The sequence below is a fragment of the Nilaparvata lugens genome, chromosome 4 (assembly GCF_014356525.2).
Source record: "Nilaparvata lugens isolate BPH chromosome 4, ASM1435652v1, whole genome shotgun sequence".
NCBI classification, from domain to species: domain Eukaryota; kingdom Metazoa; phylum Arthropoda; class Insecta; order Hemiptera; family Delphacidae; genus Nilaparvata; species Nilaparvata lugens.
The window spans coordinates 29,799,553-29,822,439 of record NC_052507.1 but is presented as its reverse complement, the minus strand read 5'-3'; the positions used below and the strand labels follow the sequence as shown (position 1 = coordinate 29,822,439).

Here is a 22,887-nt window from a genome sequence, read left to right as displayed (position 1 = left end):
TTTTCTCTCTCTATTATGAACGGCCATGACTTCAAGTTTCCCATGATAGATATTTAAAAATTGTGGCTCCGAGTCGTCGAGGAATGTAGATTATGGAATTATCTCTAAAACTTAGCCTTCTTGTCGCGACATAAAATGCGATAAGTTGGAAAACAGCAAGCATTGAAATTATAACAAACTACCGATTTTGCAGTTACTATTTGGTCCAAAGGCTGTAGAAGCCACGCGACGATTGGTCAAATTGATTCCATTCGCCCAATAGGAGACCTGTTTCTAAATACAGTAGTGGGGATTCCCCAGCCGCGCAAGACCAGATTACGTTTCGGAGGACACTTTGCTAGGAGCACTACGAGAGTAAAGATGTAGTCACTATGTTTCCCCCTTTTTGGGCAGGTTTATAAGTTTATTTCAGTAGTTAATGTAGGAGCTAGTTTTATTGTTTATTAATGTCTAAATTTTACTAGTAGTGCCATGTCCTGAAAGGTTTAATTGTGTTTCTTCACCATGTACGAATAATTGTTTCTTCAAATAACCGCTAAGGTACGTAAAATAAGGTTAAAATATAATTTAGGGAATAATTTAAGTGTTATAAATTGATTGAAACTTCCATAAGAGTATTGAATTAATTAAGCCTGTTATTTTTCAAGTTAATAATATTGATTGAGAATAATCCTTTTGATTTTATTAGTGATGGAAGATAATTATAAATTTTTTTTCTACAGAAGTATAGAAGTTTTCAGTTACGTTACATTTGAGTTATTGTTTCTGGAGATATATTATCGTAGAGTATTGCTGAAAGTCAGGAAGATAGCATTTAAATTGGAATGAAATTTTTAAGATTATGTTCATATTGAGTTTATGACATTTTATAATTTATATTTTTCAGACTCTGTTTTCTTATGTCATTAAGGCTTTCGAATGATTTAGTTAATTTTTTATGATAGAAATCTTAATAGACGAAGAAGAAAGTTTTTCTTTTCCAGGAAATTAATGTTAATGAATGTTCATTTTAATTAAGGTTCTGAGCAGTTTTGGGCGAATGCCCGTTATTTACACTTGGATTGCGTCCTAAAGTTCATAAATAATAAATAAAATAAATGTTGGCTAGCGCACAAGTTTCCAACAATACTAGCCGAGCTACTATATGAAAAATTGTATTTGATTTCGCAATCCAAACGAAAAATATCATATAAGTTAACATCATAATTAATGAAGTATTCATTTTCTAAACGCATTATATTAATTTATTACGGATGTTTTCATAAAGGTTACATTGTATTTCAATGACACTCTGGCAAGTAAATTTGTTTTAAATCTGTTAAATTTTGAGAATGAAATCAGAACGTCAAGATAAAATCTAAATTAAATAACAGAATAAACTCCTGTTTTAGCTTTTGATGAATTGTAGGAAGAGTTAGAAATTAATGCTGTAATACATTTATTTACAGCGGTTCATGTGTGTTCCCAAACCAACTTCTTGTACTACCACCCCTTTGGTTCCGCAACTTTATGTAACACCGCTTCAAGACACCCGTTCAGACGACAGGTCTAGGGACGTAAGAGGACGTCGCCGTCAAGCCAAATTCAACCGGTAAAAGCTCACCGCCAAAAACAAGGTACCGTAACCCCGACGATAAAGCAACGTACAGACCGACGAAAGTGCAGTGTAGTGAAACAAAGGTTCATTCGAGAATGTCAATCAAAAGTGGGGATTCAAAATTATTATGAAATGGGTTATATGGGTTACTCTCGACGAAACTTGGGTTCAACGGGCTTTTCTTTCTTGAGTAATTTTATGTTGAAGTTAATTATTTGTTATTTGATGACTGATATTGTTTGGTTTTGTGACGCATTGCTATCTAAACGGGGATAGTAATGCGCCCCCGAATCAGATGAAGAATGTCAACAAAGTAACATGAAATTGTTGTTTCTGTTGTTCGATTTTAGCTGCCAATGTTTATTGAAACTGTTTGTATTTTTCTATTATTTCAAATTGTAGTGTTATTCTATAGGATAAACCTATTAAATCAGGCATGGCAAGATTAATTGAAGTTTTCTTGACTCTAGCCCGTTCACCTGCATGAATTAGGTATAGACTCAGGTATTTTCTAGATGTGCCGGCCTATTTCTAAATTCTAAATTTTATTCAAAATTATCTTCTTAGGCACAATCATTGATAATATTCACCATCAAGAAGTGAAAGTAATTGAATCATTTGAACAACTTAGTTCCACTCAACACAAGAACTGAGAAAATTTTCAAGTGTGATTGATTTGAAAACTGAAATTCTACAGATTAAAAACAAGTTTCAGCTCCGTGAAGATTAATTAAGTCTACAATGCTATGGATTGAGTCTCCACTTGTATCCAGATGTAATAAATTTTACTATTTTATTCACTCAATTCAATCATTATTCACAGAGTAAAACAATATTATATATATAATGTCAAAGATGTATTTTCTGTCAATTGACGGATACAAAAAGTTCATTTTTCACTCTATATGTTTTTCTGTTACCTACTTTTTGCAATGTTTGATGCGCACATTATTTGCTCCAGGCACGTGCGTGGGTAATGAGTCATAATGATGATGGATGATTCGATTCTACTATCAAACCTGAACAGCGTTCAGAAATCTGAGTTCACTTGTTATCCATAATTGATAAAAATAATTCTGATTCAATCTCCTTCCATACATTGACATACAAGGAAGTTTAGGATTAACGGTATCCTCCAATCTATTTATTTCAATCCACGTGAGTGATTTAGCCCTTCACAGGTTTCACAGTTTGATTATTATCTCCAACTAACCTATTTTAAAAGCCGGTTGCACAGAACATCAACCTATCCCCTTAAAGCAAAAACGCTTGTAATTGTAACAATTGAATAATGAATAATCAATTTCATTCCCATCATAAAAACAAAGAGATTTCACAAACACTTTTTGGAAATTAACAGACCACTATATCAAGAAAGCGTGGCCAGTGAGTGATTAAGCTATTGTAATTTATATAAAAAAAGTATTTGATCGTAACGATATTTTAGTTATTTTTTATTTTCCCAACTCACTTTCCCATTCCATGGTATTTCCAAATTCTATTAATTGTGGAGCATATGTCGCACTGACAACGATGTCAGTATAAAAGTGGTCATTAGAACTCTGAAAATTCCCAATAATTCGTATCAAATGTCATTTCGAGTTATTAAATCACTATCACATTGAAAGTTTAAAGTTTTTGAGGGAGATGGGTTTCTATAGTAAGGAGATCGCGCGTAATTGTGAACATAGTGGGCTTACCTGAACGCCAGCATGTTTCCGCAACGTTATCAGAGGACGCACTGACAGTCCTCTCTTTGGAACCGGCCGGCGCTGAGATAGGCAACCCTCCACGCACGCTCAGTTCCATTTCCATCACACCTCATCCGTCCAAGCCTTTTTCACTTTTATATCCGCTGCTTTCTCACATTCTTGCCCTCACTCACCCTCACCCTTCCACCCTCAAGACTCTTCCCGAAACAACTGGGACGAGAACTAACAACATCCGACAATCTCATTCTCCTCGGCGCTTGGCGAAATTAAAGGATTGTTTACCGCTGGCACAGTATAGTGGCCAGTTCCAGGATTACTCCATGTCGAGGCTTAGGCAGATCAAATATTGATGGGTTAATTTATCTTTGTTGTCAAGACTGAACCCGCTTCTCCCTATCCAACTCACCATCTCCTGCAGTTCTATTTCCAACTACAAACGCTCAACCAATAAACCGAATCTCGTTATTTTGCAAACGCCAACAAAGAAGATCTTTGGCCTAATTTGATGTTGAGTCCGTGTTTGACTTTAGATCCGTATGTTGTATGACTTTTATGACAAATAACATACACTTTTCTTTATAGGACTACTAGACCTATAATATTGATAGAATGAGATAAAAATTCACAAGAACCACTTTGAAATGTTTTATTTATTCAACACATCATGTTTATACTATTTACAGCAATTTTACAACTCAAAAGTCGCTACAAATAGTCGGATTATATATTGTTGTGAATGGATCAAACATTTCAAAATAGTTCTTGTGAATTTTCATCTCACTTTATCGACTTTTTGAATTTATACTAAGTAAAAAAATCATTATATTTCACTTGAAAATTGAAAAAAAACGATAATACCCCAGGCAATGAATGCTCAAGAGAGCGTAAGTTATAGGCTGGAGGAAAAAGCTTAGAAGACAATTTTTGACCCCGCAGTTCTGATTAGGATAGTAAGGAGGTAAGCATATCAAAAGTCCCTACCCCTTCCCCCTTGTCATAAGGGGGTGGGGGTGGTTCAAAGGTACCATTTTTTGGTTTCTCTCATATAACACGAAAACTATGTATCTCAACGACATAACTGTTATATACAGTCGATTGAACGTATTGTTCTCTGGATATGAGCGTGGAAGCAAAATACTGAGAAATGCAACTTTCAAACCAAATGCATCTCCTTAGCACATGAGTTAGGAATGGGGACTTTTGATATGTTCTCCTCCTAACTAGTCTAAACAAATCTGCGAAGACAAAAACTGTGTTCAAAACATTCACTCCAAATTCCTTTGTAAATTGGTCTATTATTCTTCACACCCAACACTAAAGCTGCTGGAACCGTTGTAGGGAAATGCGTAAAAGTGTGAAATTATACATCAAATTCGAGAGAATTTAATGCTCTATAAGCTTATTTTCAACATGGACTTTTCCCATCGATTTTAAAAAGTTATAAGATCAAAAATAGAAAAAATTGGAGGCAAACGTGTTTTTTTTCAAAAATGATACATCATTAAGAGCGAATATCTCGAAAAATAGAAAAGATATAGCAAAAGTAATCGCATAAATATTGTAGGAAATAATGTGAGCTTCAATTTTGTATAGAACAGTTATGTCGGTGAGATACATAGTTTTCGTTTATATGCGAGAAACAAAAAAATGGTACCTTTGAGCCACCCCCACCCCCTTAGCACAAGGGTAGGGGTGGGGACTTTCGATATGTTTACCTCCTTACCACCCTAAACAGAACTGCTAGGTCAAAAATTGTCTTCCAAACTTTTCCCTCTATAACCTTTCCTTTACTAGACTATAAACAATCAAAATAGAATATCAAATTCAGCTCAAAAGCTGTTGGTTTTATTATACAGTTATCATTATTAGTTGTTCTGTGAACTATTATTAATAATATTTGTGTAGTTATTTCTGAGTTTGAATGTAATACTTTGTGCATGTATTTATTCACATTATTATTTCTTTGTTTTCTGGTTTTGAAGGAAATAAACTTATCATTTGTCTACAATAGTTAATGGCGGTTCTAGTGCTGCTAGAAGGAAAATTTGCGTGCGCTAGAAGTTTTTCTTGGGCCTTGTGTGTGCTCTAATTTTGTGTACAATCTTGGTGCGAAGTTAACAATAGTATGGCCTTGTAGTGCGTCCAAAAGTATAACGCTGTTCCATTATACCTACCACGCATGATAATGTGAACTAGTGGAATCTGCAGACTTTTATTCAACTATTTAACTGATAAGAGCTTTTTATCCTTGAAGAGTAGTCTACTCGTTTAAAATCTAGCATCCCAGATGTAAAAAAACTGACAAATTAGTTGAGGTTTGAGAATGGAAAATTATTGAGAATCCGGATGAAATCTTATTTCCTACAAATATCAGTTAGTAGTCTTCGAATTCGATTTGGCAGCACTAATGCACATAATTATCGACCACACACTGTCAATCAAATCTCAATCATTTCCTATACCCGCAGCATGTGTTTTTTGTCTTGAAAAGAAAATAGATGAATGTACTTTATCCGATTATTCCATCAAAACCGTATACATATCATTTCATTTCAGGCATTTCCACCATATGGCAAAGCGACGGCTAAGAGAATTGATTGAAAACAACAAATAAGTTTTCAAATTAAGAATGATTATAAATTTCCAAGAGTTCATTGCAGGTGAACTTTAATTGCGTCATGAATAGAAGATTAGTTTATAATGAAGGTGGCGCGATTTATTTACGTCTTCTACCGCTGATTCCAGAATAAATGGATATTTGTTTCTAAACAGGACAGTTGGAGAGGTGGATGCTTTTCTAATTGTTTGAAACAATGCAATCATTTTTTTATTGATTTATACAATAAGTTCATCATCGAAATGATAGGGAGAGAAAAATAAGGTAGCCTTGTGCTATTCCTCTCCCAAATTTAGATAAGGTTACACATAATCATTGAATAATCATGCGTTCTTCACCATTGAATTAAAAAAACTAGCCTCTCTGTGCGCTGCACAAGTTTAGAGTATTCTATTTCTGTTATGAATGCAGTAGTCGAATAGTTGAATAATTCTCAAAGTATTACAAGGCGTTTCCGAAACTCTCACATTAAATCAGTAATCCCTCTATTTTTTTCTGATGAAATCCAAATAATCACCATAATCTACCCTTATTTCATCCATCCAATTCATAATAATGTTTTAGTGCGTGTAAAGTTTCGTAGGGTGAAAACATTTTTTCCTCACGATTGGGATAATGCGTTGGCATTCATTGCCAGATTGGCTTGGAAACGTTTCAAATGTTATTCTACTAATGGTCTCACATACTCTTATCACAGTAGGCTGACTACACTCACACTTACTTCTCTTTCTTGATAGAGCAATAAATTGATCACTTGCAAGAATGCATTCGTCAATTGATCAAATACTATTTTGCTCTTTTTATTTTAATGATGATTGTTAAACAATGAACTGAATACACTGACTCTCGTTTGAATAATAATAATTTCAATGAACAAAGAATGAAATTATAATACAACAAAGTGAGGAATAAATTGATCACTTGCAAGAATGCATTCAACCTTATTGGTCAAATACTATTTCGCTCTTCTTATTTTCATCATTGTTTAACAATAAACAGGATACATTGACTCTCGTTTGAATAATTATTATTTCAATAAACAAAGAATAGAATAATCATTTATTTGAAACATTAATTATGTATCATACTATTCATTACTGCCTGATCAATACCATTTTTCACTCACTCGTATTGTATGAGAAATCAGATTAATGTCATGATAATAAATAAATAACATCAGTCTTATGATCAAAGATGATAATAGTCTTCATTAACTTACTACAATAAAATGTAACGTATATGAAAAAATAGTAATACAGTGGAAATCTGTTCAATGAAAAATTATTAATCATCCAAATCATTCTAAAAGCACTATTGAAAAGATCATGATTTGAATTTGGCTTGTTTCGTTGTCGGAAGCGTACTGATCGTCTGCCTTGTCACCTTGATAGAGTTGCCAAGCAGAAGATAAACAGCGCATGTTTTGTGAGGATGCGGGGAGATGTAGTTGGGCAAGAGGGAAATGTTTGGCACAGATTGCACACACCGAAAGCAGTCGAAAACAGGCCGCTATTAGATTGACTTGGCAAGTCGACGTGATCGCTACAAAGCAGCGAAGAATGCACCAGTCGCAACTGGATATCATTGAATAATTGAAGGTTTTCACAGTGAATCCAATATGGACGACGTGGTGCATCTCAGCGAGGAAGAGGATGACGGCGACGTCTATCCTCCCTGGAACTTCACGTGGGTGGTGAGGGACAGACTGGCGGCCATGGCATGTCCCCACCGCCCCGCTCACCTTCGCTTCCTCGCCGAACAGGGCATCTGTCATCTGGTCACACTTTCGCCTGAGAAGAAGCCGCCCTCTCACCTGTGTGACGAGCTCGACTACAGCACTGTGCCCGTTGATGAGTTTGATGCACCCACCATAAAGCAGATTGAAAAGTTCATAGAAATCTGCAGGAAATGCACTAAACGGAGCCAGGTAATCGCTTTTCACTTGTAATTAATATCGTCCTTATAAAGTGTTTGACAAATTTAACGATAGATCTTTAGTGTCTGCCCTGAGTCCGACTAGCTTACCCCCTAGAGCCCGACTCCTATTAAACCGTAATCAATGAAATTTGTCATTCGCATTATTGTAAATGAGGTAGACACCTAAGTAAAACATTGTTCTAAATCATGAAGCATAATATTTAGCGAAAGTAGTTCGCATTCTCAGATTGTATCTCCTGTAGACATTTTCTAGAGAAAATATATCAGCTTCAACATGTGTAGGTATTATTCGAATTGTGAACAATTTGCTAGTAATAAGTAGTGATGTTGAAGCTGCCAAGCAGACATTGCAGCTTGAATAAGATCAAGAAAATCTCAACCAACCTTCCATTTTCAATTCATCTCTACATCGCAAACATGGAAAAAATGTGACAAGCATAAATTATTTCCCATTTGAACGTTGGGTTTTTGGTGCTGTATATAAATTCAAAATCAATTAATAAAATAGTTGAGCTCTAAATGCTGAGCGCATAGTAATAATATTTTTCCATCTCTATCAGTGCCTAGGTCTAAATCATTTCAACTATATCTATAACTATGAGTTATTGATACAGTAATACTGATTCACTTTTTCATGCTATATACTTCTATATTTTATAAACCACTTATATTTCATAAACTACTTATATACTATAGTGCGGTCCACGTTATAATGACAGTATTTGATCAACTTCGGTTTTGCTATCCTTGTCTATCATTCGACAAAGCTGGTGGTAATATCCTTTTCTAGGTCCACAACGATGACAATTATGTTTTTAAGGGTGTAGAAATATAATTAATTAATGCAGAGAATTGGCATCGCTATTCTTCTATCTTTATCCACTGCCATTATAACGTGGACCACACTTGATGCAGCAATACATTTGTTTGTTGAAACTTTTTCACTTGGAATAGCATATACAATTTTTCATAACAAATAATATTTTTACATATGTCCTTGTATGAAAATATTATTCATATTTCCAGAGTGCTTTAAATTGTAATTGATTTCAATCTTGAGGAAAAATTACAATGAAATAGAAATTAGGCAAAGTTGCAATATTGCTTCAAATGAGCATTTTCTAGTGTTTGATTCTATCGTACTTCCAGAATTGCAGATTTCAGTGAACTTTGCATGTGCTTTCTAATAACTTCAATAAAATCCTATTTAGACCTATTCGGAATGCACATTTTTCAATTTTCAACATTTTTGCCTACTCTGCTACTTACTGTATATTTTAAGTCTGTTCACAATACATTTTGAATTTTGATGGAGAATTGTAATATTGTCTATGTGAAATTCACGTTATAAAGCTAGCACCTGATAGCATTGTTTTGCTATCCTTGTCTGTCATTAGACAAAGCTTATAGTTTTAAAATTTCCAAACTTAGCAATACTGATTCAATCATTCTGAAATCGTTCATAGCCTATGAAGAAGTTAAATGAACTATCCACTACCGAATATCCAAACTCAATTGGGAAAATCGATTCTTAGTTCATGGAAAGATATATTTTCTTCATGAATATAATATATTTGGAATAGAATAGATTATTGTTAACAAGAATGAGCAATTATTAACATGATATCAAATATACCAGGATTGCTTATTTACTATGGCAGTGAATTTATTTACTTATTACTAATTTATTTACTTATTTACTATTGCTTATTTACCAAGCCATCTACTATGGTTTACTATATCTACTGTGAGCTATCTACTATAATAGAAGGCGATGAGAAAATGAACCTAGGAACTTTGCCATCCTATCACTCCCATTGAATTTTTAGCTTGAAAATCACTAGCCCATTCATTTGTCATGTTTTTTTATTCTATATGTTGCTTACTCTGAATGCATTGTGGGGCAATAATTATTGTCAATACAGTCAGTATTGTACTTTTTATGAGAAATAGATGAATGAATATGAGTGGATGTTGGCAGGCAATCGGCGTGCACTGTAGGATGGGCCGCGGCAGGACGGGTGTGATGGCTGCCTGCTACCTGATGCGCTTCAACGGCCACTGTCCCGAGCGAGCCATCACCACTGTGCGCATGGCCAGGCCAGGCTCCATCGAGACCTACGACCAGGAGAAGATCATTCACACTTACTACGACTTCATGATGGGCGAGATTCAGAGCTGACCTTCAAAAACACTCCAATTTATTAGAGAGTTTGATATTTATTAGTTATTTGGAACAACGCTGTATTCATAAATTCAACGAATACTTGAGTTCGATTTCATGATTGGCGAGAGTCAGAGCTAATCTTCAAAAATATTCCAATTTGTTACTTTGTTTGATATTAGTGATTATTTGCAACAAATAAGATGTATTCATAAATTCAACAAAACCTTGAGTTACCGTACTTTGTTTTACCTAAAAAAACGGATTACCGTACTTTGTTATTTCATTTTACCGGTACCTAAAAAAATTCTATACTAATTTTTATTATCAATTTCAGATACTTTAGTGATGAAAATTTCGCTCTAACGTATCTGAAATTGATAATAAGAATTAGCATAGATTTCTTTTTAGGTAAAATGAAACAATCAGTACTCTTGTGCTGAAATATGCTGACGTCTCAATGGAAATTTCTTCCACAAGAGTAGGTACAAGGTACCATACATACATAGGCTATAAAAATTATAAGATGCTTCAATTTATAAAATGCTTCAATCGTGATTATTGTTCCCAAGATGAGTTCTAATGTTACTCACAATCAGATTACATTGTATTAGGAAAAAGAAAATTGATTGTGAGGCTGAACTATTTAAACACTCAAATGTTCATAGTTGCTATATTTTCTTGTTCAATGCATACAAACATTTAAACATATAGCCTATATTAGATTTATACAAGAATGAAAAAATTATGACTATTTCTGACGAGAACTTTTATGAATGGAACTGTGGGTGATAAAGTTGTACTTAATAATATGAAGGAGAATGTGGACATTTCAAAAGTTATCTATGTTGTGTAATAAAATATAAATTATTTCAAAAATGTATTGTTTCATTTAATATGAGTCCTAGTTAAGAGCTAATTAGACAAAAATGAAAGTAGCCAATCATATCTATTGATAATACATCACAATCATTCGTGAAAAATAATATGATAATAAAAACAAAGAATAACATCAACGAATAAGGCTGTCCATCACTTTCTCCTTCCCCCATTATCTTCTTGGCTTAATTCCAATAATAAGACGATATCTGTGAATTGTTAATAGTTCAAAGTATGGACTGAGCTTGTTATTGTTATTTTATCAGTTTTTAATGGATGTGGATGTGAATCGATTTCATACGTTAATTAATGCACGGTATTCAATAATAAATTAATAATTATAATTGGGCAGTACAGATTTCAATCCGCGAGAAATCTGATGTATTATTTGTATACCTCTAGCCTATTTTTCGGAGAATTATATTAACTATCAGACTATTTTGATGTTTAAACAATGACATATTCATTATGCAGTAAATTATGCAGTCGGCATGTCATTGACTTCATGTCGTTATAGTTTAAACATCAAAATAAGTTTATAGTGTGCTAATTTAATTTATCATTTGATTCACTTGAAATTTGGTGAATTAATGACTAGCAGTTCATTAAAGAGACTGCTAGTCTTCTTTTTATTAAATTTAAAGCGAATTGATAATCGCAGTTCGTGATGACGTAATCTAGAAGAATGGATTTTTCAATCACATTTCTGTGATTGCTGTATCTCTCTAAGATATTATAGACTATCCATGTCATACTAGCAAGTTATGTCATACTAGCACCTATATCTTGTCAATCCTTATATTCGCTTGTTACCCACCTGAATTGCATTCTAATATTCAATTTCTATTTACATTGTGCGCTATAATATAGAATATAATTTTACATTCCTACTATTCAAATTTTAATATTAAGTTATTGGATCACTCTTTTCATTTTACATTGAATCCTCTCTTGAGTTACCGTACAGTAATAATAATAAATTAGAAGTAGGTTCTGTTTCCTGATACCTATCAATATTATGCTCTTCGCTTTTTCAATTACCAATATACCTGCAACTTATTAATACGGTACAGCCTATTTGTTACTACACAGATAATTATGTGACTTTTATTCGCTACATTATCATAATTTATGCATCAAATAGTTCTGTAAGGTATTTTTCATAAGTGAAATGTGGAGATTTGAAGTTTTTAACTATAACAACTTTCTGTGAGCACCTATTGATCTCTCCCCTATTAGAAAATTTGATAATTATATCGAAATTTTATCCGGAAATGACTTCAAACTTTAAAATCTAAAAAGTAATCAAAGTACCTCGATAAAAAGTTTTTTATAACATGAAATAACTTAGTAGGTATCCTACTGTAAAGTACTACTTTTTCGGCATAGTCTGTTTCATGTCACTGTTGAGAAAACATCAAATTTTATAAATGGATAATAATTTAATTGAAACAACAAATATACAAATAGAAAAAACTATTTCAAAGAACTAAGATATACTACATATTTTAGTAGTGCATCTTAAGATCACTTGCAAATATTAGGTGTTTAGGCCACGGTATTTAGATGAAAATCTTCTATTTACCGTGGTTTAGGCCTTTGTTGAATATTGGAGGATTTTTCTAATCCCCAAACTTTCATGTTTCATCACCTCCACAGAAGAAAAAATCTGGTGTGGTACACTCACACAACTTTCCTTGCTCATTGAACTGTAAGCCTCATTCTTAAACGAGAATAATATTTAGAGGAATAGCATAATGACGATTGCCGCCAATTTATAATTACATAATGAAATTACATATTTGAAACCACGATCAGACTACTGTATATATGTATATATAATAATTGTTTTCAGAGTACTTTTTCCTTTGTGTAAATTGTGAAATTCGATGATTTTTTTAAAAGTCGTCAAAACAGCTGTTCTACAGATGAAATATCTCGACTATGTGTTCTTTTATAAACTGCTCTACCTACCTACCTCATGCACGAGAAGGAGTTTACAAAGTCCATTTCTCAAGGATGAGGGTGGTCCCCATTAGTTTCCCAGAAAAAAGACTCATGCCAGTTTATAGAGCTGTTAAATAACTATACAGGGTATGAATTTGAAATAAATCAGTCAAGTCATTATTGAGAAAGTCGTGAAAAACATGGTTTTTTAGTAATATTATCCGTCATTTTTCTCAAGATTATTACGGAGCTCCTGCAATTTTCCCAGAAATGAGACTCATGTCAGTTGATAGGGCTTATAAGTAGCTATCCATGGTATAAATTTGAAGGAAATCGTTAGAGCCGTTTTCGAGAAAACCGTGAAAAACATGGTTTTTTAGTAATTATCTGCCATTTTTTCCGCCATCTAGAATTGAATTTTATTGAATTTCTTAATGTCGGGTCCTCTTGGTATAAGGACCTTGTTTAAAATTTCAAGTCAATCGGTTAATTAGGAATGGAGCTATCGTGTTCACAGACATACACATACACAGACCAACACTCAAAAATCATATTTTTGGACTCAGGGGTCCTTGAAACGTATAGAAAACTTGAAATTGGGGTACCTTGATTTTTTTTGGAAAGCAATACTTTCCTTACCTATGGTAGTAGGGCAAGGAAAGTAAAAATAGCGCGCCCATTTGCAACCTTAGACTGGCCACCAACAAATGTAACGATAGAAAATGCATGTCATGCACTTTATTGTTGCTCATTCTTTTCTTCGCTGCTCTATTTGAGGTTGAATTATTTTTCTATCATTCATCTAAAAATTCAAACAAGCCGTATTCGAGAACTTTAATATTTTGTCCACTTCTACAACAGCCAACTTGATCAACCACTTTCAAGGAGAATTAGTAGAGTGTAAACTAAAACACATACTTAAACACTCTATGCTATTTACGTTTCAGCCTTAGAATAGGTATAGAATAGACACGGCCCATTGATGACCGAAGCAAAGCTGAGGTTTTAGTTTTGACTCGATCGGCTTTCGTCTGTTTGTTTGTTTGTACCGCAGTTACAGTCGCAGTTATTGTCGGATTAGGATGAAATTTGGTATGCAAGTTCTTTGAAACAAGGCGCAGAAACGTATGTGTTAAGCTGCGTACACATACTCGCGCTTCCAACCCGCACCGAGCATGCTCCTCCCTCGTACCGCCCTCGTACCACCATCGAACCACAGTCGCACTGCCCACGCACCCATCATGAACGTTACGGAAGATGTTAGATCTTCTCGCGTTCCCCGGTCGAACCACTGGTGCTCGCCGGTCGATCATCAATCGCTCTGCTGGAGTGACGTTCGGTTGCACCTTAAAGGTGCGTACAGACTGTCGCTCTGCTCCACAACTGAACGTCACTCCAGCAGAGCGATTGATGATCGACCGAGGAGCAACAGTGGTTCGACCGGGGAACGCGGGAAGATCTAACATCTTCTGTAACGTTCATGATGGGTGCGGGGGCGGAGCGACTGTGGTTCGATGGAGGAACGAGGGCGGTACGAGGGCGGAGCGTGCTCGGTGCAGGTTGGAGGCACATTTATGTGTACACAGCTTATCGATTTTGATAAAACCTCTGGTTTTTATGTAATATTTAAAAAACTAGACTAACCTCAATCCAGAAAGGATGTGTCTTTGAAGATACAGCGATTCATTGACATACTTTTTCACATCTATTGTTACGAGCACATGGTGGGCGAGTCGGTTAGACCGTGGTCCATCACTTTGTGGTACCCAGGTTCAATTCTCGTTCCTGCCAGATTTTTTTAGCAGATAATACTAATATTGTTTTATCTTATTCTAATAATATATCATTATAAAATAAATTATTATGATGAGATAGAATAATTAAATTGAATCACCTTATTATTATTATTAAATTGATTGGATAAATTATTTTAAAAAATCTCTATTGTATTGGAGTCCAATACTGCAGTTGTAGAGAAAAATGTGTATGTAAAGGTATAAGGGTAATTTTTTTCCTTTTTGTGTAGTTGAGAAGTTGATATTGTAATAATTATTAACATTAAATTAAAAAGACCAAGAAATTGTCAAAAACCACAGATTTATTGATACTTAGAAATACCGGTTTCGGTAATTACACCATTGTCAATATCTGATAAACTCTGATAATGACTGAAACCGGTATTTCTGAGTATCAATAAATCTGTGGTTTTTTGACAATTTCTTAGTCTTTTTCATTTAAAAGGTATGTATTTGATTTAAAAGTACTCCTTGATAAGTCCGGTGTCCCTGGAAACAGTGTCTCTAGCACTTTCAATGGAGAAAATAATAGATGACAATCATGTCTAAATCTTCACAATATACTGTACTTACTGTACTGGCCCTTTTCATCATATTGAAAGTTGTATTCATGAGTGAGGTCTACTGTTCGCAGAGCTACTAGTATATTCATACTGAAAGTCGATGAAGCCAACATCTATTGCCATATCTCCAAATCGTGACGTCAGCATCAGATTTTCTGTAGAGTTTGTTTACATTGTTTTCCAAAGCAGACCATAGCAGATTGTGTCTATTTCAGCGGGAGCGTAGCGGGAGATACCATTTTATGAATAGTAATCTACATCCTTTCAAAATAGACACAATCTGAAAGTTTTCTATTCGATGATGACGTCACGATTTGGCGATATGACAGTAGATGTTGGCTACAGAGGCTAGACTTCCCAGCGTGTCTATTGTATAAGTGGTCTAAGGTTTCAGCACTGCTTCTCTATGCTTCGCCTGCTCATTGATCGTTCACTCACGCACACACGACCACAACACTTCACACAAAAACAACTCTTCTCCTCTCGCTGTTTTTCAACATTTCTATTTCTCATTAGCCTCCATTAGCTAGAATCCAAATAAACGTGACAAGTAGTGAGGCATTATTTGGATTTTAGGTTCAATTTGTGGGTTTTCTAAATATGGATTGACGATTGTAGTTTATTCAGCAATCAGCATTTATAAAAACATAATAAACTAAAGCACACAGGCTAGGCCTAAATGATGGTTTCACAGTAAGTTCTAGTCCGGCAAAATGCTTCTAGTTAGACCATATTTTCTGTGAAAATTAACATTTCAAGTGATTATAGCAGTACGGTATCGTTGTTTGAAAAAACTACAGTAGATAAAAATGGGAGTTCCAGCATTTTTTAGGTGGTTGTCACGAAAATACCCTTCTGTGATTGTTAACTGCTTGGAGGAAAAGGTTAGTATAATATTGTTTCACATCACTATAATAGTATTTCTGAATTTCATGATTGATGTAATTTGACTTGAATTGAATCAAACTACTGTTTTAGTTGTTTAACAAGTTTTTTCAGTCGTTAATTAATATTTCTACCTAGTAGGCTAATCTTTAGGCTATAAACATGTTTTACTTGACCTAACCTATTATAGGCTATGGTCTATGGCATTAATTAAGAATTTCAATTATTATGATGCTATTATTCTGTTTTGTTTAAACTTATTATAAGCTGCAGATTATCGAATCGACATCTACCTATAATATTTTAGTCTACTATCTACTATTACTAGGTCAAGGCATCATGTTCAAATTGAAATAGGCTAAACAAAATATTATTATAGGTCTAAGCTTACTTAAAATATACCGTATGGTATCTAAAATGAATTTACTGTTCAAATGTAGAGCCTATAGGCTACTATTGCGTTAACTTGTTGTCTATTTACTAATAAACTAAGAACTAATGTAATGTCATCTTTATTTATTGTTACATCAAAAGATTTAAAACCGTTGTAACTTGACTTAAGCTTACTATGCTACTGTAACTTGACATCTTACCTTAATGATTTTAATAATTTGCAAAAATAACTAACAACTGTGGAACAGCCTATAGTTTTATAACACCAAAATTCCTGTCAAGTCCATTCAATTAGCCTATATTGAAAACTACGCAATTTATGTAGAATATGTTAATCTAGCAGATTTAATAAATCGATAAATCATTAGGTTTTTTGAGATTGTATTCAGCTTGAATTCTTTAAAATTATTTTTGTAAATTTTATTACCTACTAATGAATCTTTTATTTCAGCCAAAAGATATCAATGGACAGCAAGTGCCGGTTAATTCAGCAGAACCCAATCCAAATGGAATTGAATTTGATAATCTTTATCTGGACATGAATGGCATCATCCATCCCTGCACTCACCCTGAGGACAAGTAAGTTCTTCAATACAAGTTCTGCATGTATAAGCAATCAAAAACCACATCACATTTCATTCACGTCTTGTGGTTATCTGTCTTCATAGAACATAATGGCTCCAATATTTGATGACGTGGCAAAGTTTGGACAGTAATGTCCACACGTAATCACGTCGTGAACAAAACAGTGTATGCTAAACCACACATAGTCCACAAGAAAAATTAATCAACTAGAAATTAATTATGGTATGTAAACTAGAGTTCATAACAGGAAAATAAAATTACCTCCAATTATTTATTCTACTTCATTAATCCTGAATGGAAAACAAAAATAAAGGATAATGTAAATAATCCAATCCTTGAAAAACTAGAATAGAATAGCCTATTTGTTAAAATAATGGATAGAAGCATCATTAAAAAAAAAGATTAGGCCTAAAGAAAAATATTATAATGAGATCAAAATTCATGAAAAACAAGTTAAATTTAAAGAGAACGAAATGAAAAATAAGGATGACTGTAATCAATAGAAATAATTTTAATAATGAAATTATACAATGGCACTTACTGCTATTCCTAAGTATGTAAGAGTGAATGAGATCAATGAGAATGAATATCACCATGTTGAGTTGATGGTCTCAAAAAACCCACCGTCACTCAGCAACAAACAGAAAACCATGCGCAAAACGAGTCCTACCAATTTAATGTTCCTATGCCAACCAAATAGCTGTTGTGTGCTATGACTGGAGCAGTACCATGATTCCGGTTTCTAAAAGAGCTAACCTGAGACAATTGGACAAAATTACAAGAAAATGACAATTTATCTTCATTTAGTGCGATTACCTGCAGGTCTCTTAGGATGTACAACCTCAGATCTGAAGCCTGGCTATAAGAATATATTTTTGTCATAACACCCAGTTATAAACAAATCTAAGGCAAGAATTTTGAGATCTTTGGAGTTTGGATGTAAGATCTGAACTCAAAGTTCAGTTAACCACATCACCACAGAAAAAATGAGGAAGTATCAATGGTTTCCGCAGTATTAATTTTATACTATGAGGAATATCCTCATGTACCCTCCCTAAGGAATTCACCCCATCAAATAATCCCCTGCATAACATCTGCACCTGTTTGTTCCACTTTGAAATCTCAACCACCAACATGCTATATTATTATAGACCTACTACTCATATTTTGCTGCATTTTTGAATAGTTAGTCGTTATTTGTCAACATATTAGATCTTATTCTGAGTTGATACCAATCAGTATAAAAGATTGGTTACGAAATCATATCATCTGATATCTTCTGACTTTTTAACTATTAGCCATACTGATTTTTTTCGTAATTATTATTTACAGACCAGCGCCCAAAAATGAGGATGAAATGATGATCGCCATATTCGAATGTATTGACCGACTTTTTCGTATTGTTCGACCTCGCAAAGTTCTCTACATGGCAATTGATGGCGTGGTGCGTATAATCCATGCATCTATTTTTCATAATAGAGTTTTTGAAAAATTCAAAATAAAATTGAAGCACTTCGTATACTGTACGCATGTATAATTGATAAATAAACTGCTTCTTAAAGGAGTAGGCTACATATCACTCCAATTTTTACTACTATCATGATATTTTTCTACAAAAATTACACAATCTTGAAAAAGAATAATGAAATTATATTTTTTATATGTGAACTTCCGAATTGAGCACGGAATCTGATGGATTGGAAGAATGAATTCATGTTGACAACTTGCCTCAATCGTTTCACTCTATTTCGACTAGAAACAAAGCATGAAATCCAGAAGAAATGCCTTTAAATATTGAAGAGAAACCCCTCAATCATTTAAGTCTACCTCATTCTTATAATAATTTTATTGCTCGTTCAACACAATTTGTACAGTTATCACATAAGTATTAATCATAAAGTTATAACATTTGTTTTCTGTATACTTTTATTAATCTGACCTCAAATATAATATACATTGAAAATGAAGCTCAAATACATACAAGTCAAGTTAAAAAAATTATTTGAATTATGGAATAGAATTTTAAAAGAATTGTGCTCACTCATATTATTTGAAGAATATGACTTGTAAGGCATGCTTATCTCATGTATATCTGTTATCAGTCCCGAAGCAATATTTGAGAAAGAAGTAATTTGAATGAAATAAGTATAGTTCATGGATCCGGTTTTAGGTAAACCCGACAAAATGAATTTGTGGTTCTTCTCTTTGGAGCTTATCTTACATATTTGAGAATTCTATGTATTGTGTGCATCAAATTCAAAGTTTTACTCGAAGCGTGAATTCAATGGATTTTTTGATGGAATATTTTACTCTTTATACCCAGGCTCCAAGAGCTAAGATGAACCAACAGAGATCAAGAAGATTTCGTGCAGCTAAGGAAGCAACAGAGAAAGTGTTTGAGGTTGCCCGAATTCGGAAAGAGATGGCTGAAAAAGGTTACGTACTTCCTCCACAAAAAGAAAAGGAGAGCCATTTTGACAGCAACTGTATCACTCCGGTGAGTATCACCTCAATTCCCTACCATGAAAAATTCCTGCAAACGTTCTTAGACCAAAAGTGATAATTTATATTGTTCAAAATTATAATGATATATTTTCACAAATTGTTTACGATACCAAATTCAATTTAGCACAACACTCAATGTGTGAAACATAGAAAGTGAAATATGTATCCAAAATGCATTTGAAAACAAAATAACTCGATGTTGTATTGCTATTCTTATGATTCAAGATTAATTTTTCCCCATGAATCCTAAATAATAGTTACAATATATTTACCTAACCTAACCTACTCTAGAACATGGTAGGCTACGCCATAGTGGAGTAGGCCAATTTCCACACATGAAACACTAAATATGTAGAAGACATATTATAAGAAATTTCTCAAACTATCTATTGTATGTAATTGTAAACCATCTAATATTTTCTGTAAATGATGTAGTAGTTTCATTTTTTTGGGAAATAAACGTTTATTTATTTATTATTTCTTACAACTTACCTTAGAAAGATAAGATCAATATTACTGTTCTTCTTGGTTTGTTTTTATGATTCAATTATGATGGATTCTTTCTCAGCCAATTTGTCAGTATTATTCTGAATGACTTCTCTCAACCTTAATCTCAATCATATTATTAATCGTTTCCGAATTCTTACTTGTATTCTATTATTATTATGTGTGTTTTGTCTCCATTTTACTGGGTATGAAGGTGGCATTGGCTATTAAGCCAAATGACACTTTTTTTATTCAGGAATATTCAAAAAACTTCTAACAATTGATATTGTGCACAGTATGATTGCTTTTTGCATTAGATTATTATTAGATTTATTTTTATGGTTGTTATTATTATTTATAAACTACTAGCAGGTAACCCGTACTTTGCACTGAAATAAATGTTGTGTTGTAAATTTAATCTCCTAATGTCCAGGAAACATAAAAAATAGAATGATTTATTATTGTAACAGAATTACGTGGATAATCTTCATCAGAGTTGAATATTCTCAGCAAAAAAATGAGTTGATCTAGCAACCTTTTGATTCATGAGCCGCGCGTGCTACCGATTACGCTACTGAGTCACTTTCATTATTGCGTAATCTTTGAATCACAGATTGGGAGAAATTGGTTCAATTATTTTATTGAAATTAGTTGATCAATAGCTATGAGAATAAGGCTATATCTAAATTCAGAATTTTTATGTAAAATTGCAAATTAACCAGTTCATAAGTGATGTTGCATCATTTCCTATTCCATACATGTTTAAACCAATTCCTTCCATTATAATAGTATCTATATATATAAAAGCGAAATGGCACTCACTGACTGACTCACTCACTCGCAGAACTAAAAATCTACCGGACCAAAAACGTTCAAATTTGGTAGGTATGTTCAGTTGGCCCATTAGAGGTGCACTAAGAAATCTTTTGACGATATTTTAACTCTCAGGGTTTAAAGTTCTTTTAGCATGTATATTCTTCTTATTCCAATATCTTGAAATTATAATATTGAAATGTCCATACCATATGTTAATATAGAACTATAACCTAGAGAGAGTACCTCTTCCAAAAAGTTGTTCTGGTAACTAAATTAAAAATTTTGTCAGGTTGGCATTAAGTTGAGTTGACTTTGTTAGGTTGGCACCAAGTTGAAGATGGAAATGCATTATCCAGGACCTCCTAAATTCCAATTTATCCAATTAGCCAAAATTAGCGGTTTCTCAGCTTTTCTGCGTTTCCTCACCTTTTTCAATAATTGATGGAAATATATTAAAAAAATTCAGTACATAGGTTTAGCTGAGGTGGAAGAATTTTGTTCGCCAAAGATACGCCGATATAGTAGCAGGTGTTTTTCGTGATCAAATTGACATAATACGTTCAAATTCGGTACAGAGGTTCCGCTGAAGTCTACATGCAGGCGAGCGAAGCAAGCCCGCTGATCTCATTTTTGGACGATCCAGTCGGGGTCCAGGGTGCGGAGTCCCCTGGCTAGACGGATATGGCGAGCGAAGCGAGCCTGACGGCTAGTAGATAAATAATCATTATCATTTTATATGGATTCATTGTGACGTGTGAAAGAATACAGAATGACTTTTACTTTCTTTGTATTGCCTTTTTGTACTACTTCATGAGTTATTGTAATGTTGTAGGGAACACCATTCATGGCGAGGCTGTCCGATTGTTTGCACTATTACATCCATCAGCGGATTAATCTTGACCCAGGATGGCAGAAAATAAAAGTGATCCTTTCAGATGCCAATGTTCCTGGAGAAGGAGAGCACAAAATTATGGACTACATAAGAAGACAGAGAGGTAAGAAAATATTAATTTCCACATTAAAATATGCACCTCAGGTTACTTATGAAGGTTCTCTCAATCTGCTTCACAAATTAGTAAATCAATTATTTATTTGCTAGATATTGAAATCCGTACTGGCAATGCAACCATATGCATTCATGTTTGGCTTTAGTCGTTCTGTGCTGTAGCATTTTGAGATGATTTAGTTGATCTAGCAAAAAAGTGAGCAACTTGGAATAAAGTTAAAGTTGCACTGATTTTTGAGTAGGTCTATTGAACCATTTTTGAGAATTAATATTGAGTTTACTGGCTCGCATACCTTGAGGAACCAAGTCCTTCATTGTCTTTCAACTTGATTTCTAGATCTATCACAGCGGAACTATAACATCTTATCTATGTAGATTATTTTTTCTGCCCAAACAGGTTTTTCTAACCTTAAGGATTATTTTCCATATAAAATTATTTTTTGTAATGTTCTTCAGGGTATGATTGTGATTTTTTAGTTATATGGTAATTATTTCAGTAAGTATTGTAATTTCATGCTATGTATATATTGTAAAATATATAGTTTTTTTGCAGGATTTGTCAACTACTTTCGAAAAGTATTATTATTAAATAATAACTAATTGTGAACAAACCATGACGTAAATTTTCAAATTTTCTTACTCCAATCGAGAAATTTTCGCAGATATTTATAAGCCTAGTTTATAGATTTTAAAATAACACTGTTTTGAACAGACTTTATTCAATTATAATCAGTTATTTCTGCTATAATTGCAGTCTGTCTGCTAATTATCATGCTTGTCTAGACATTTAACTAGACATTAAACTAGAACACTGTTTTGAACAGACTTTATTCAATTATAATCAGTTATTTCTGCTATAATTGCAGTCTGTCTGCTAATTATCATGCTTGTCTAGACATTTAACTAGACATTAAACTAGAACACTGTTTTGAACAGACTTTATTCAATTATAATCAGTTATTTCTGCTATAATTGCAGACTGTCTGCTAATTATCATG

At 33.6% G+C, this 22,887-nt stretch overlaps 3 protein-coding genes across 4 annotated transcripts in view; 2 read left to right on the top strand and 1 right to left on the bottom strand.

Annotated features, from left to right (window-relative positions):
• The window catches only part of LOC111053344 (lutropin-choriogonadotropic hormone receptor), a 149,761-nt gene extending 146,355 nt beyond the window's left edge, over window positions 1-3,406 (bottom strand). For both annotated transcript variants that reach the window (XM_039427303.1, XM_039427304.1), the window contains exon 1: window positions 3,298-3,406. In XM_039427303.1, the coding sequence (XP_039283237.1) occupies window positions 3,298-3,311 (14 nt within the window). In that variant the 5' untranslated portion in view covers window positions 3,312-3,406. The remainder of the gene's footprint in view (window positions 1-3,297) is intronic.
• A 3,916-nt stretch (window positions 3,407-7,322) lies between these two features.
• On the top strand, window positions 7,323-10,907 carry LOC111049567 (dual specificity protein phosphatase 23). The gene is made up of 2 exons (XM_022335672.2): window positions 7,323-7,853; window positions 9,846-10,907. Exons 1-2 carry the CDS (start codon window positions 7,545-7,547, stop codon window positions 10,044-10,046), a joined length of 510 nt encoding a protein of 169 aa, XP_022191364.1. The 5' UTR covers window positions 7,323-7,544; the 3' UTR covers window positions 10,047-10,907.
• Window positions 10,908-15,653: 4,746 nt separating this feature from the next.
• LOC111048549 (5'-3' exoribonuclease 2 homolog) overlaps window positions 15,654-22,887 on the top strand; it is a 62,826-nt gene continuing 55,592 nt past the window's right edge. Inside the window, exons 1-5 of the mRNA XM_022334461.2 lie at window positions 15,654-16,097; window positions 16,943-17,070; window positions 18,409-18,520; window positions 19,400-19,573; window positions 21,716-21,878. Of these exons, the coding sequence (XP_022190153.2) occupies window positions 16,023-16,097; window positions 16,943-17,070; window positions 18,409-18,520; window positions 19,400-19,573; window positions 21,716-21,878 (652 nt within the window). The 5' untranslated portion in view covers window positions 15,654-16,022. The remainder of the gene's footprint in view (window positions 16,098-16,942; window positions 17,071-18,408; window positions 18,521-19,399; window positions 19,574-21,715; window positions 21,879-22,887) is intronic.